Source organism: Carya illinoinensis, chromosome 7, assembly GCF_018687715.1.
Source record: "Carya illinoinensis cultivar Pawnee chromosome 7, C.illinoinensisPawnee_v1, whole genome shotgun sequence".
NCBI lineage: Eukaryota > Viridiplantae > Streptophyta > Magnoliopsida > Fagales > Juglandaceae > Carya > Carya illinoinensis.
In genome coordinates, this window is record NC_056758.1 from 32,043,576 (window position 1) to 32,058,224 (window position 14,649).

The following is a 14,649-nucleotide window of genomic DNA, read 5'->3' on the forward strand; positions in this document are numbered from 1 at the left end:
ATCCATTAACAAAGTCACGGGCTAGTCAGGACTCCGACTGCTCAACTTCGACACCTCTCTACTCTTTACCTTTTTGGTACTCTATAAAACGAGACTCCGATCCGAAGTTTTTGGCTGATGCAACGTGGAAAGCTGCAAACCAAGTTGCTGAAAAAAGCATCACATCTCTCTGCTTTAGATCTGATGCATAAACCAACAATCGCTTGCTTGATTCCGTGTAACTCATGTTCTGTTTTAACACCAAACATTCGGTGAGTGTTAGGTGCCAGACCCACATGGTAGGCCCATGACACTTTCTAGAACCAAACAAATAACAACAACTGTGATCTAACCCATGATTTTCTCCGAATTACTTGAGTTTTGTCCTTGGCGGCGGATGGTTACATACGTCATGCACTATGTGAGCAAGTGTATTTGGAGCAGACAACTTCGGATATCTTAGCGAATCAAGCTGCTGATCTTTTCGTCAAGCAAGGTGCAAGTGGACCTACTCAGTAATACTCTGGTTGCAAATTTTCCAAAAAATAAATCCGAGGCTCTTTGAAAAAATTGCTCTGGCAAGGTTTGTAGATGATTTTGAGATGCACTTGGATATGGTTTTGTAAACTTTCCAGTCTGGTTGGTCAGAAGTGCGTGGTGCCAAATTTAGGTTTGAATTGCTGCTACTTGTGGCAAGGTGTACTCATTTTTTAGTTAAATTTTATCTCGTTAGTTTTGGGCTTTATGATATTTTCATCATGGCCATCAAGACGATGGGATCTGTACTCATGGTATTCAACAATTGTAAGCGAGTTCAACAAAATAATAATGAGGTGCAACTGCAGACGTGCCGTTCTCTTTCTTTCTTTCTTTTTTCCGTTTAAAAGAAACGAAAATATATGGATATATGTTAATAGAACTACAAAGAGCCTATTGCATATACAATTACATGCTTTTTAGTAGGAAGGATCCGGGTCCTTAGAATCCCATGCTCAAATTCTAGGGTCTGAATTACACAGATTAACCAAATGCTATAAAGCCAAGACATTGTGGCTTTCCAAATTCTTAGCCCAAGAATTATAGGATATCTCCATCCTAACATGAAAACAAATGTGTTACTAGTTCTTATGATCTGTTTAAGCATTAAGAATTGTATTTTTCACAATAACTAGTCTCTGGGATGTGGAAGCTCTGCCCTTTGCAGGCCTTTTCTTCTGCTTCTCATCCTAATGCCCTGTATCTGCTCTGTTGCAAATGAAGGTTTTATTCTGCTTGGCTCGGAAATAAGAGAATACCAACAGTTAGACTAAAATGTAGGATATTGTTACAAATCTGGGGATGTGTAAAGAACGTCGAAGTCGGTGAGAGTCCATTCTGCTATTTCTTCTTTGTCACTAACAAAAATTTCAGTACCCATATCTATAGATGTCCATATTCTTCTGGCAGGAGGGGTACCAGGATCCTGCAACAGGAGAATAAAAATGAAAAATGAAAAAAAAAAGAAAAAGAAAATGCATCAACCACTAACAGTATAGATTCAATATCCTAAGATTGGTAAATGATCACTAACCTGATAAAAGTAAAGTCTACTAGATAACCCACCAACATCAAGCACCCATGTTCTAGCATCACCAACCCAACCATCCCCTTGTTTGGTCGGATAGCCATACTCATCCCAAATGGGGTGAGGTAGCAACTGAACAAGCTCTTGCGCCTGTGGATTGCTGTAAGGATCACAAGTGCTCACAGGTTGCTCCAAATGTTGAGCATTACCTGGAGCACAGTAGTAATGATAAGCTCCATAAGGGAAGTGTACAGTATCGTTCCTGTAGATCTTTTTGTTGTTTGGAGTAATATGATATGGTGGGCAATTGCCCACACTATTGGGGCTGCACCAAGCTTGAGTGTCAGGATTGATGATCATCTCGCTGTATCTAGTTACATCCGTGAGCACATCTCCATCGCAAGGATTTCCATTGTTCTTCCAACAGCTACCAATATCAATTAGGTAGAACTGGCTCTTGGGCCCTCCTCCTTGCTTGACATCCAAAGTCACCCTGACCTTAAAATTAGGCGACTCTGGTAGCTGAAAGACAACTGAAATTGTCATTTGCAGAATGAAAGGAGCACCGGGAAGACAACATGATGAACCATTTTTATAGGCAATCAAGAAAAAAACGAAAGCTGTACTCAGAACTGCCAATATCAACTCTGGTTTGTATAACCCAAGTGTCAACTTGTTGCAAGGTGACGTTGAATTATAAAATAATTTAGTCTCCAACAAATAGCAAGGGTCAACAGGTCCAACACAAATAATGACACACTCTAAATATAATTATATAGTTTTAAATTCCTTTGGGGTGTTATTTCAAGTTTATAGAGTATTCCTATTAAATTCTTTTTGGCCCTCTCTCTTGATTTCTTGGGGGTAAACCTACGACCTCCTAATGTTTCAATCTTTAATAAGAATTATGTTGCCTTGTGTTACTGGATCTTATTCACTGTCTTCAGTCTCTGTACCAGATAAACCAGGTCCAGTACAAAGTTTAAACTACAACTTAAGGACAACTGTCTGATTGACCCTGGTTGGGTTTGGATTTTTAATTTTTTATTCACATAATTCAAGTAATTAATCTATTTAATGTATTGAGGTCAAAAGCACAAAAGATTAAATACTTATGCTTCGCCCTAACTACAAAGTAATACGCAATATGAATCAAATTGATAAACAATGCAGAACGTAACTAGGAATCCAAGTAGGGTGTCTCTTGTTACTGCTCCAAATGATTGATCTTAGTAAAAAGCAAGGAAAGCAAATCTCTAGCTAAATTTCATCATTGAGAAAAGACACAATTTCCTATCTACTTGATTAGAATAGTATAGATTCCAAAATATTACAGTGGACACGAAAACTGAAGAATGGATCAATGATAGAAAGAAAACTGATTCCAAAGAGCTTATACTTACTGATTTGAGCATTCCTCTTGTGTCATAATGGTATCCTCCAGAGAATCCCTTGGTTGCATCAGCCCGGAGGTACAGCATCAGCCATGGGTACTTCTTTGAGGTTTTGAGCTTATGACTGAATACCCAACTCCCGTCACCAACTTTCTTCTCCCAAACCACCTCAAAGAAAGAGATCCCATCAAGTTCACTCCTAATATCAGAACCTAAGTCATACGTTCCATTGAAACTTCCTCTCATTGTATCACCACCTAAGAAATGTGTAAGTTCATGATACAAGATGGGTTGATTCATGCATCCCTTTCCAAAGCAAGGAAACCTCCCTGAACTAAAAGGAGGCACCTTTTTTCCATTCTCGGGGCACAAGCCAGACTTAGTGTCAAAGTTTCCATTTTTCAGCATAATCATCCAAAATTGCCAAGGATTTGGGGTATCTGCAACTTGGCATAAAGAACCCAGATAGAGTTGCTTCTGTGCAGCAAAAAGATCTGCATTATTTTCAGCTTCCGGACCTAAACCTGGGAACGGGTTACCCACCCCGAGTTTGTTATCAGTTTCATTCACCCTGTGTCTCAGAGAAAAACCTGCCATTGTAACCAATATTCAGCATCCTTTTGGAAATAAATAAAAAATAAAAAAAATAAAATAAAACAAAATAAAAAAACAGAAATCATCAAGTACCATAGAAAGAAAAGAGATGGGTAGTAGGTGAAAATGTGGAAATCGCCAAACATAATTATATTTTTTATTTTTACTCGTTTGCAACTGCAGAAAATGAAACAGGCATTCTGAACGTTTATCAGATAAATTATGGTAGCTAATAACGAGCATGCCCATTGGCCATTGCCAAGAAATTATATAAGGGACAAGATTCAGATCCTGGCATAAAACAGAGAAACTGATAAAACTGAGAAATTAAAGGGAAAAAAAAAAAATGGAAGGTCATTCTTCTTTACTCTTATTAGTGGTGCTTACTTGAGACATCAAAACAATCAGCAGCTCTGGGGCTCCCCATGCCAGGAGCTTCTTCCCCAACTTCATTGCAAAAGTTCCAAGCTTCAAAAGCCAACCTCAACTCATCTCTTCTCATTCCCGGGTCTCCCACTGCAGAGATATACTGTTTCCCTCTCGCATCAGAAACATTGATACCAAGCAAAGTCACCCATATGAACAGCTTATACATCTGCAGCAACATTGCCATTTCGATGATGAGGCCAGTCGTGCTTCACAGACTGAACAGAAGCAGTTGTCGTATTTATACACAGACAGATTCTGAAAAAGTTGTTATCGGCTTGCGGTGATGCCTTTCCCTTAATTTTTAATTGTATTTTAATAACACCAAGACACCGCTCCTTTTCATTTTGAAAATATCTATTCAATTGCGTTAGAAGTTGAGTTAAGTTTAGCTCCTTATATAGTAATAAATTGAATTCATGGTATAAATTATTTGGAGCTTATTTAAGATGAATTTAAATATATTTAAATATTAAGATGAGTTTAAAAATATTTATAAAAATTAAAAAAAATTATGAATTTTATGTATAAAGAGATAATGAGCTGAAAAGTATTATGGGTTTTATGTGTAAAAAGATTTTGAGTTGAAATGAATTTAATAATTTAAGAATTAGATATTTAGATATTAGACTTAATTTAAAATTAGATTAAATTAAGTTGATCTCAGTTAAATTTAACAACCAAACAGGATCATATTTTTTCTTATCATTCTCTTATTATTTTATAATAGGAAAATTCTATATAGTACACTACAATCATCATACTATATAAGATTTGATGTATTTATCACTATTAAATGATATTTTATTATATAATTTTTTATTATTTAATAATGATAAATATGTCACGTCTTATATAATAAAATAAAAATAAGATGAAAGTGTTGTGTTATAGCGCAAAAATAATCAGTCTTTTTTTCTTTACTTACATTATTTAACTCATCTCGGGTTATAAAAGTGCCACCAAGAGCAAGCACTCGATCAAGAAAAAACAAAATTTCCAAAAATTTCCAACACTTTCATTTTTTGGTTGAAATAAACAACTTCGGCTGGATTGACTTCTGCAAAAAGCTACCGACTCTTTATAAATTAGGTGGGAATTTTAATTTTCGGATATGCCACGGTTGTTAATGGGATTCAGGTCAAAAAAGGATAAAGATCCAAACGGGATTAGGACGGTTTAAGGAGGGAAAAAAAGGGTCATTGACTCGTTGTTTTGTTTTTATTTTTCTTGTTTGCTTTAGGACTTTGAAAGTAATAGAAAATGGGAATGGGAATGGTTTTTTCTCATTAAATCCAAGAACTTCCATCAATGAATGGAATATAGATATTATTATGGATCACAGTAATGAATGAAATAGAAAATATTAACTACATTTACTTTTTCCAGCATTGACTTCCGAGGTACCAATCAACAACCTAAATTCCACAAAAGGATACTACTACTTGCGAATTGAGGGTAGAGACTAGCAACAGTAGAGAATAAATAAATAGGAAAAATATAATTGTAAGTATAATTATACATTAATTTATATATTAATATAATGTGATTGGTTAAAAAGTAAATTTTATTAAAAATAATATTAATTTAAATTTTAAATATAAATAAATTAATATAAATATATAAATTAGTACCTAATTGTATTTATATATAATAAAATTCAAATGAATAATAGCTTGGAGTCGGAGTGGTCGGTCTAATAGAGGTCCCGACTCCCCAACTCCAGGCCCATCTTCTGGACGACAGAGGGCATTGCTTGCTAGTTGGTACCCCCCAAAAGAGCTTTCACTTTAAATGTTTGTCGGCAAATAGTATTTAAGACGTAATGACAAATTGAAGTAAAATACAAACTAGATTTAAGCTCTAGTCTTCTCTTTGTAATGTTCATAGACTACTCGCACACCTGCCTAATACATGGAAAAAAGTCAGAAAAGGTAAATGATATTTGTAGTTTTAAAATTTATAATTTTTTTATATATTTTTTTAAAAAAATAAATTTAAAATCTACGTAATTTTTTTTTTTAAATGATGGCATCTTTTTTTTTTTTTAAATGAGTATGTTGTGACTGCATATTTTAAGAATGTATATAGTTTTACTTATGAAAAAAATAGTTAAATTTTTTATTCTATCATGCTTTTATTTATTCATGACTTGATTATGTAAAGTTGTTTAAATATGAGTATCTTCGATTGCTAGTTTTAATGAAGTGCACCTAAATGAAAAAGGATGAAATGTTATGAACAAGAAAACGATAAAATGTTATAAATTAAATAAGAATATATGTTTTTGACCTTTAAAATTAATTCTATAGACCTTAACATTATTTTAAACGTGTAATCATTTGACATATGAATGGATAATATAGTTAACTAAAAGGAGTACGATGTTATGAATTGAAGAAGGCAGGGTAATTCTATAACCTTCAAAACCTTTCCTCCTTTCAAACTATTATTTAGATGAAATAATTTTAAATAAAAATTTAAAATTAAATAAAATATTATTAGAATATTATTTTTTAATATTATTATTATTTTAAAATTTAAAAAATTAAATTAAATTGAGAATTAAAAATTTTAATTATTTATTATATTTTATGTAAGAATTTAATTAATTCAAAGAAGCTCTAAATGCATGATCTATTGTTTGGAACAATAGAAACTAAATGATTTTTAGGGAAAGGAAATTGGAATCAAATCGTTTTTTGTGTATTGATTAGACATTTAAATAACAAAATGAGAAATGAAGTTGCTTTTTAAAAACTAAAGTTGTTAACTAACGATAGTAACAAATTAATTACAAAATAAATTAAAATGGCACAATAAAAGAAAAAAAAAAGAACTTTAAAAATTACATTGATAATAGATGCTGTGATTGACTTTCAGTAGACTGGTTGATGCCTACTGGTCTGGATGGGATAATTTTTCAAACAAGTGGTCGACATGCATCATGATGATTCGATGATGAGTAGTGTCATTATCCAGTTGTTTGCACTGTGGAACCCCAAATCTAGAATTTCCACTCAATTATAATCTATGCTGTTCATTTGCCCTTATCATATGGATGAATACCTCTATAATTCATACCCATAATGATGACATACTTAATCCTCAGATGGTGCCTACAATTGGCAATTAACAAACCCAATTTTTCACTTATTAAAAAAAAAAACCAATTATTCAAACCAAACCCATAATACGTTACCAAAACCAAAAGTAATAATGCCTCTCATGTGCTCATAATCATATAAAGGAAAGGTAATACGTAATGTGTTAGGTGACAATCCCAAAAGCCAAACCACATCTCTAATAATCGGACGCGGCTGACTAATGCCTATTGACTTCTCCATATATATGTTTCTTTTAAGGGTTATGTTTGGTTGGAGAGGATACTCTAATTATTTCAAATCCAGATTTATTACTCATATTAATCTAGTTCAGATATTTAAATACATATTTCAACTTATTTACATTCAAATACATCTCAATAGAACTCACAAAATTTTATTATTTACAAATCAACTCAAATCATTTGAAATCACCTCAATATTTAAATACAACCTAAGTTAGAACCACCGTGTCAATTGCGGACTCTCAACTTGTCCATAAATAAATAGTAATAATTATTCATCTATTTTTTATCCATATTTTCTTGATATAAAATTAAATGATGATAAATAGTATTTAAATCAGGTTGGTCCAAGCACTTTTTCCTAGGTAATAATATTATTTTTCTTTCTAGATTTTGCTATTTTTAATCATATTAGTTGATGGACACATTTTAAACAATTTCATATGTCTACATTTAAAATGTAACACATTAACTAGTTGTATGAATAAGAATGATAATATTTAAAATAAAGGATATTATTTCCCTTTTTCTGAACTATGTTGGTTTATAACGTATAGACCACGGGCTTATATTGTCGATCTTTGATAAACTATCTTTATCATTAGTCATGGAAACATTTGGCCAAGGAAGGTTCGCTTGGAACTTGAAGAACCAGCCAAAACAAATGCAGTCGAGGAGGAAAATAGGCATTCAGCTCGGAGATTTTGCTAACATTCCCAATCATAGGATTAAAATATGAGATATTTGTGAATGTGATTAAGAACATTATTAATTTCTCTTCTTCTAATAATATTATACTGTCATCTTTGGTAAACTATCTTTATCAGTAGTTAGTCACGGAAACATGATTTGTCCAAGGAAGGTAGACTTGGAACTTGAAGAACCAGCCATAAAAATGTGGTGGAGGCGGAAAGTGGCCGTTCTTCCCTTGCAATATGGCCCCATTCTTCTACAATAAAGTCCGGTTTACTATGCTCAAATCTCAACGATACAAATTAAAATAATGCCACGGTGACCATGACCTAGCCTTCTTTTTCTTTTTTCTTTTTTTCATCCTTTTGCTTTAGGAACCAAAAAGAAACATAAAAGAAAGAAAAAATCTAGTTGCAAGCACAATTGTGCACTAATCCGCATACCAACTTAATATGATTGGTTAAAAAATAGATTTTATTGAAAACAGTGTTAATTTAAATTTTAAGTATGAAAGAATCAGTATTGATACGTAGATTAGTACGCGACTTTGCTTGTACATAGCAAAATTCTAAAAGAAATTATATATTTCTCTTAGAGTTATTATATTCTCAAGTCTGTGTGTAAAATATATCATCTATATTACTTAAATAGTAAGATTTGATTTGTAAAATTTAAATTTTAAAATTTATTTTTTGAATCAAATTATGCCGCCATAAAAGTACTTTATTATCATGCGTACTTTATACACCGACTTACAAATAAAAGTTTTCTTTTATTACCATCAAGGCTAATCAGTTAGTGATACATAAGGAGTGAGTACTTTATTGGAAGCCTTCCACCGTTGGGTGGTTAGGTTAAATTGAATTTCAATGGGACTATTTTTAAAAATTCTGCAATTGCTGGCATTGGGGTTATCTTGCAGGATGATAAGGTTGAAGTATTAATGGCATTGACTAAGAGAGAAGTGGGTGAGTTTGAAGTAGATGAGATTGAAGCTCTTGTTGTGCTTAGAGGATTAGGGATGGTTCATCTTGGTATATATGATTTAATTCCGAAAGGTGACTCTTTATTTATTATTGAAGTTGTGATTTTAAGAGAACAAAATCCCACTATTCTGGAGCCCTTGGTTATGAAAATCCAACATTTGTTGTAAAGATTTCAGGTATACGAGGTGCTTCACGTTGGAAGACAGGATAATGAAGCTGCTCACTTGTTGGCTTGTAGTGGAAGATATAATCCAATGGTGGCGTTAATGTCCTAATTTTCTTATATCTCGAGTTTTATTAGATGCAACAATAAAACTGGATTATGTATTCATATTTCATTTAAATGAAAGAAGGTCTGTTTCTTATATAAAAAAAAGTTTTATTTTCCTTAATCTGTTCATTTGTATACCGATTAATTACATATTCCTCCCGTGAGTTATAACCACATTCTTATTTACACTAAAAAAAACTTTGACTCGATGGGATTTGGGTAGGGCTGAAAGTCGAACGGTCCGGACCGGAAAAACCGACCGGACCGGAATGAGTCCCAGTCCAATTTTTAAGGGAGCGAAGGTATTCGGTCCGGTCCGGGACCGGACCGAATGGATTAAAAAAAATTATTATTTATATAATAGTTGTATATAATTAATTATATAATTATATATAGTATAAAAAATATTAATAGTCTAATATAGATTGTAGTTATACTTATACTAATATAGTTATATAAATCACTATTACTAATACTTCAACAATAGCTATAGTGACCTATACTAATAGTTTACTATTAATACTAATATACTATTATATGATTTATATAGTTATACTAATCACTATAATTAATATAATTTAATTATCAATATACTTATATTTAATTAATATAATTATCACTATATTATAATTTATATAGTTATACTAATCATTATAGTTAATACTTATATAGTTATACTAAAGCACTGATTCACCACAACTAATATTACTAATATATAGCTATATTAATAGTCTAATACTATTATAATTTATATAGTTATACTAATCATAATAAGTTAATAACTAAATCACTAGAAATATAACTATATATATTTAGTATGAATGTATTATTATATTCTTTAATATATAACTATAATATATAGTACTAGTATATATTAATATATTATAAGAGTTATAGTATAAATATAATATATAAATTATAATATACTAAATCACTATAACAGTATAACTAATACTAATATATAGTTATACTAATCACTATAATTAAAACTAATATATAGCTATACAGTATACTTATATAGTTGTACTAATACTATTAGTCTATTATATAGTCTAAGACTTTCAATTTTAATATAGTCTATATAGTTACAACTAATACTAATATTTATATTAATACTAATAATATAGAATACAGTTATACTAACTAACTGATTCAAGTTCAACATAACTAATATTACTAATATAATATAGTCAAATTGAATTACTAATAGTCTAATACTAATACAATTATATAGTTATACTAATTATAAATTCATAATAACTAAATCATTGTAAGTCTATAACTATATTATATATATATTTAGTATCAATGTATTACTATATTCTTTAATATATAACTATTAACTATAATATATAGTACTAGTATAACCGATCAAAAAAAATATATATAGTACTAGTATATATATTAATGTATTAACATATTATAAAAGTTATAGTATAAATTATAATATATCATATATTTGTAAATTTATAATAGTATTAGTATAGTTAACTTAATATGTAATATGTTAGTATTAAATCACTATAACTACATAGAATATTAGTAATAAGAGTATTACTATTATTTAATATAATATTACATATATTATCACTATCATTACATATATTTATTAGTTATAGTATTAGTACTAGTATAGTTATTAGTACTAATAGACTAATGCTATTAGTTATTAATATTACATATAGTTACATATATTACTATTATTACTATTATTATTACATGATATAGTTACATATATAGTTATCACTATTACTATTATTACATATAATTATTAGTTATAGTATTATTACTAATAGACTAATAGTAGTAGTGTATTACTAATATATATAATAGTATACTATATGTATATATATTAAATATGTCACAATATAATTACATAAGTATTAAACAAAATGTCATTGAAAAAAAAAAAAAAACTCATAGGGTGGGCCGAATGGGACCGGACCGTATGAAGTCCGATCTAGTCCAGGGTGGGAAAACCCTAGACCGAATAGGTCCGGTCCGGTCCGTAAAACCTCCCCGGACCGGACCGAATTCACCCTTAAATTTGGGTTCAATTTAAGAGTTAAGTGCCATTTACTTACCTTTTAAGGATATTTTTTGGCACTGGTTGAATTGCAATTCAGTGATGTCTTTTTCTGTAGTAACAAATGAGAGAGTAAGGTCGTGCATTATAACCATTCAACTCTCTCCAACACTTCTCCAACACTTCTCCAACACTTCTCTCCAATGTGAATAGTAATGTCGTGTGTTTGGGTATCAAGAATATCTCAACTTTCTCCAACACTTCTTACTATTATTCATTACTTTATTATTATTTTTCACCTACTTTTATTACTATTCATTACTTTTTACCTACTTTTTATTACTATTCATTACTTTATTATTACTTTTTACCTACTTTTTATTACTATTCACAACTCTCATCAATACTTCTCAACACTCGAACCCACCTGGACGCCACAAGTCACCACAGATGAGGTGTATGTGCGGTTGACAAATGTTTTTTTTTTTAAATGATATTTTTGTTTTGTTTTGTTTTGTTTTTTGTATCATATATTAAGTTCATCCGAAAATACAGCCAACATCCATCCACCATATTGATGATGATGTGTGCTATTGGAAGAATCAAAACTGTTATCCACTTTTCTTTTTCTTTCTATTTTTTTTTAAGAAAACGACGAATCGACGATATCTTAATGTTGAACCCAAGGTTTCAAGTTTCATGTGATTATAAATCTACACATGGATTTTGATGATAACAAATGAATTCAAAGAATAAAAGAGTTTCAAGCTCAAGTTGTTCACACAATGGAGTCAAGCACATCAAAGAACCAATCAGGAGTAAGAAGGAAACAAGTTCACATTAAAGTCATAGAGTAATGTTGTAAATCTCTTAAAATTCGAAATTAGGATTAATGCTCAAAATTAATATTTTATCATAAAGCATTAAAATACATTTTCCACATGTGCATGAATATTTTTGAAAATTAACTTTGAAAATATTAAAGATGATTGATTGTCATCTTTTACATGTGCATGCCTTGATTAAAGGGTTGAACTTTGAAAATATTAAAGATGATTGATTGTCATCTTTCACATGTGCATGTTTTATTTGAATATTTTCAACAGTGATTGATGCTTTTTTAGACTTATACAAAAAGTAGATGATTTTGTTTGAAAAAGTTGAAAAGTAAAGTGTGCTCCTTTTGTCATATACAAAAAGTAAAAGATTAGGTTTGAATTTTTTGAAAATGAAAGTGTGCTCCTTTTGTCATATGCAAAAAGTAAAAGATTAGGTTTGAATTTTTTGAAAATGAAAGTGTGCTCTTTTTGCCATATGCCAAAAGTAAAATATTAGGTTTGATTTTTTTGAAAAAGTAAATGATGTTGTCTTTGACAATTGAAAAAGAAAAACCTTTTATTTGAATTTTTTGAAAAAGTGAATGATGTTGTTTTTGACATGTGAATCTTTTTTAATTTGAATATGAAGTTTCATATGCCTATAAATAGATCATTTGAGAGCTTCACATTCACAACACCAAGAGCATACAACATTTATTCAAAACTTTCATTCTCTCTTCTCTAAGCATTGAGCCTTAATCCTTGTTCATTTTGAGAGATATAGTTTGCACTGTATTGTTCTTATTTCACTCATTGAGGAGTGTTTTCTGATAACCTACCCACTATCAGCTCTTGTATTAGAAAAAGGGTGTGTATAACCCTTGTGCGTGTAGAAAGTATTCTACATGGGAAATAGTTGAATCACCACGTGTAAGGTGATTGCAAGTGTAGAGGGTGTTCTACACGGATCCTTTGTAGCGGTGTTGTTCAAAGGTGTAATAGGTTTCTATCTCCACCTGAAGGAGGTTGAATAGTGAATTTGGGAATCCTCAAGGGGTAGCTTGAGGCGAGGACGTAGGCAGTGGAGCCGAAACTCGTTAACATACTGAGTTTGCTTCTCTTTTACCCTTACTCTTTATATTTATTGTTATTTCATATTTTGTTTATATTTTATATTATATATTTGATTTATAATTGTTATTTTTTTAATACAACTCAATTCACCCCAACTTCTTGTGTTAGTCATATGGACAACAATTGGTATCAGATCTAAGAGCTCTATTATAAGATTAACTATCTTTTGAGTTAAGTTCTTATGGCTAACATTTCGGCTTCATTTGGTGAAGGTCAATCTAGCAGTCGGCCTCCACTCTTTTGTGGAGATAATTACTCATTCTGGAAAGTTGGAATGAGAATATTCCTTCAGGCTCAAGGTCGAGAAATCTGGAAATGTATTGTAATTGGACCTTATATTTCAACAAAAGTGGTTGATGGAGTAAAGGTCAAAAAGGAAGAAGAAGAGTTTGATCGTGAAGACGATAGACTTTATATTTTGAATTTAACTGCTATGAATTTATTATTTAATGCTCTCAATGGAAATGAGTTTAATAGAATAATGACTTGTGCTATGGCAAAAGAAATTTGGGATAACTTGGAAGTTACTTATGAAGGAACTTCGCAAGTTAAGGAATCAAAAATTTATATTCTTACTTATGAATATGAAATGTTTAACATGAATGATGATGAATCTATTTTTAGTATGCACACTCGTTTTACTAACATCATAAATTTACTAACATCATAAATAGCTTGACAGCTCTTAGTAAAGTTTATTCCAAGGTGGAGATAGTAAGAAAAATTCTCAACTCTCTACCAAAACACTGGGAATCAAAAGTGACAGCGATTCTTGAAGCTAGAGACCTCAAGAAGCTCGAAGTGAATGAACTCATCGGGTTACTTATCACCCATGAGTACACATTAAAAAGAGGAGAAGAAGAAGGAAAACCAAAGAAGAGCTTGGCACTTAAAACTGTTCCTCATGAAAGTGAAAGTGATGAAGATGACGAAAATGAAGATAAAGATGAAGAAGTTGCGATGATAACAAGAAGAATTCAGAGGTTCTTAAAGAAAAATAAAATTCCTCCGAGGAAATCCTTCAAAAAGTTTTCCAAGAAAGATTCAGGTAAAAATGACATTTTAATTTGTTATAAATGTAATAAGCCTGGTCATATCAAGCCAGATTGTCCTATGCTAAAAAAAGATCGAAACAAAGGCAAGAAAGTAATGAAAGCTACATGGGATGATGATTCAAGTAACTCAGATAATGAAGCAAGCAATGGAGAATCAGCAAATTTTTGTCTTATGGCTAAAGATGACATTAAGGTAACAAATCTTGATAATATTGAATATCCTTCATATGAAGAATGACAAAATGTTTTAGAAGAGGTTTATGAGGAATTTGAAAAATTGGGTATCAAATATACTGTTTTGAAAAAGAAAAATTTTTCTTTAACAAATGAAATTGATATTTTAAGAAAAGAAAATATCAT

At 30.9% G+C, this 14,649-nt stretch overlaps 1 protein-coding gene across 1 annotated transcript; it reads right to left on the reverse strand.

Annotated features, from left to right (window-relative positions):
* Positions 1–889: 889 nt before the first annotated feature.
* On the reverse strand, positions 890–4,244 carry LOC122317505. The gene is made up of 4 exons (XM_043134629.1): positions 3,919–4,244; positions 2,947–3,527; positions 1,550–2,065; positions 890–1,441 (listed from the first exon to the last, which is right to left on the reverse strand). Exons 1-4 carry the CDS (start codon positions 4,142–4,144, stop codon positions 1,304–1,306), a joined length of 1,461 nt encoding a protein of 486 aa, XP_042990563.1. The 5' UTR covers positions 4,145–4,244; the 3' UTR covers positions 890–1,303.
* Between the last annotated feature and the right edge of the window lie 10,405 nt (positions 4,245–14,649).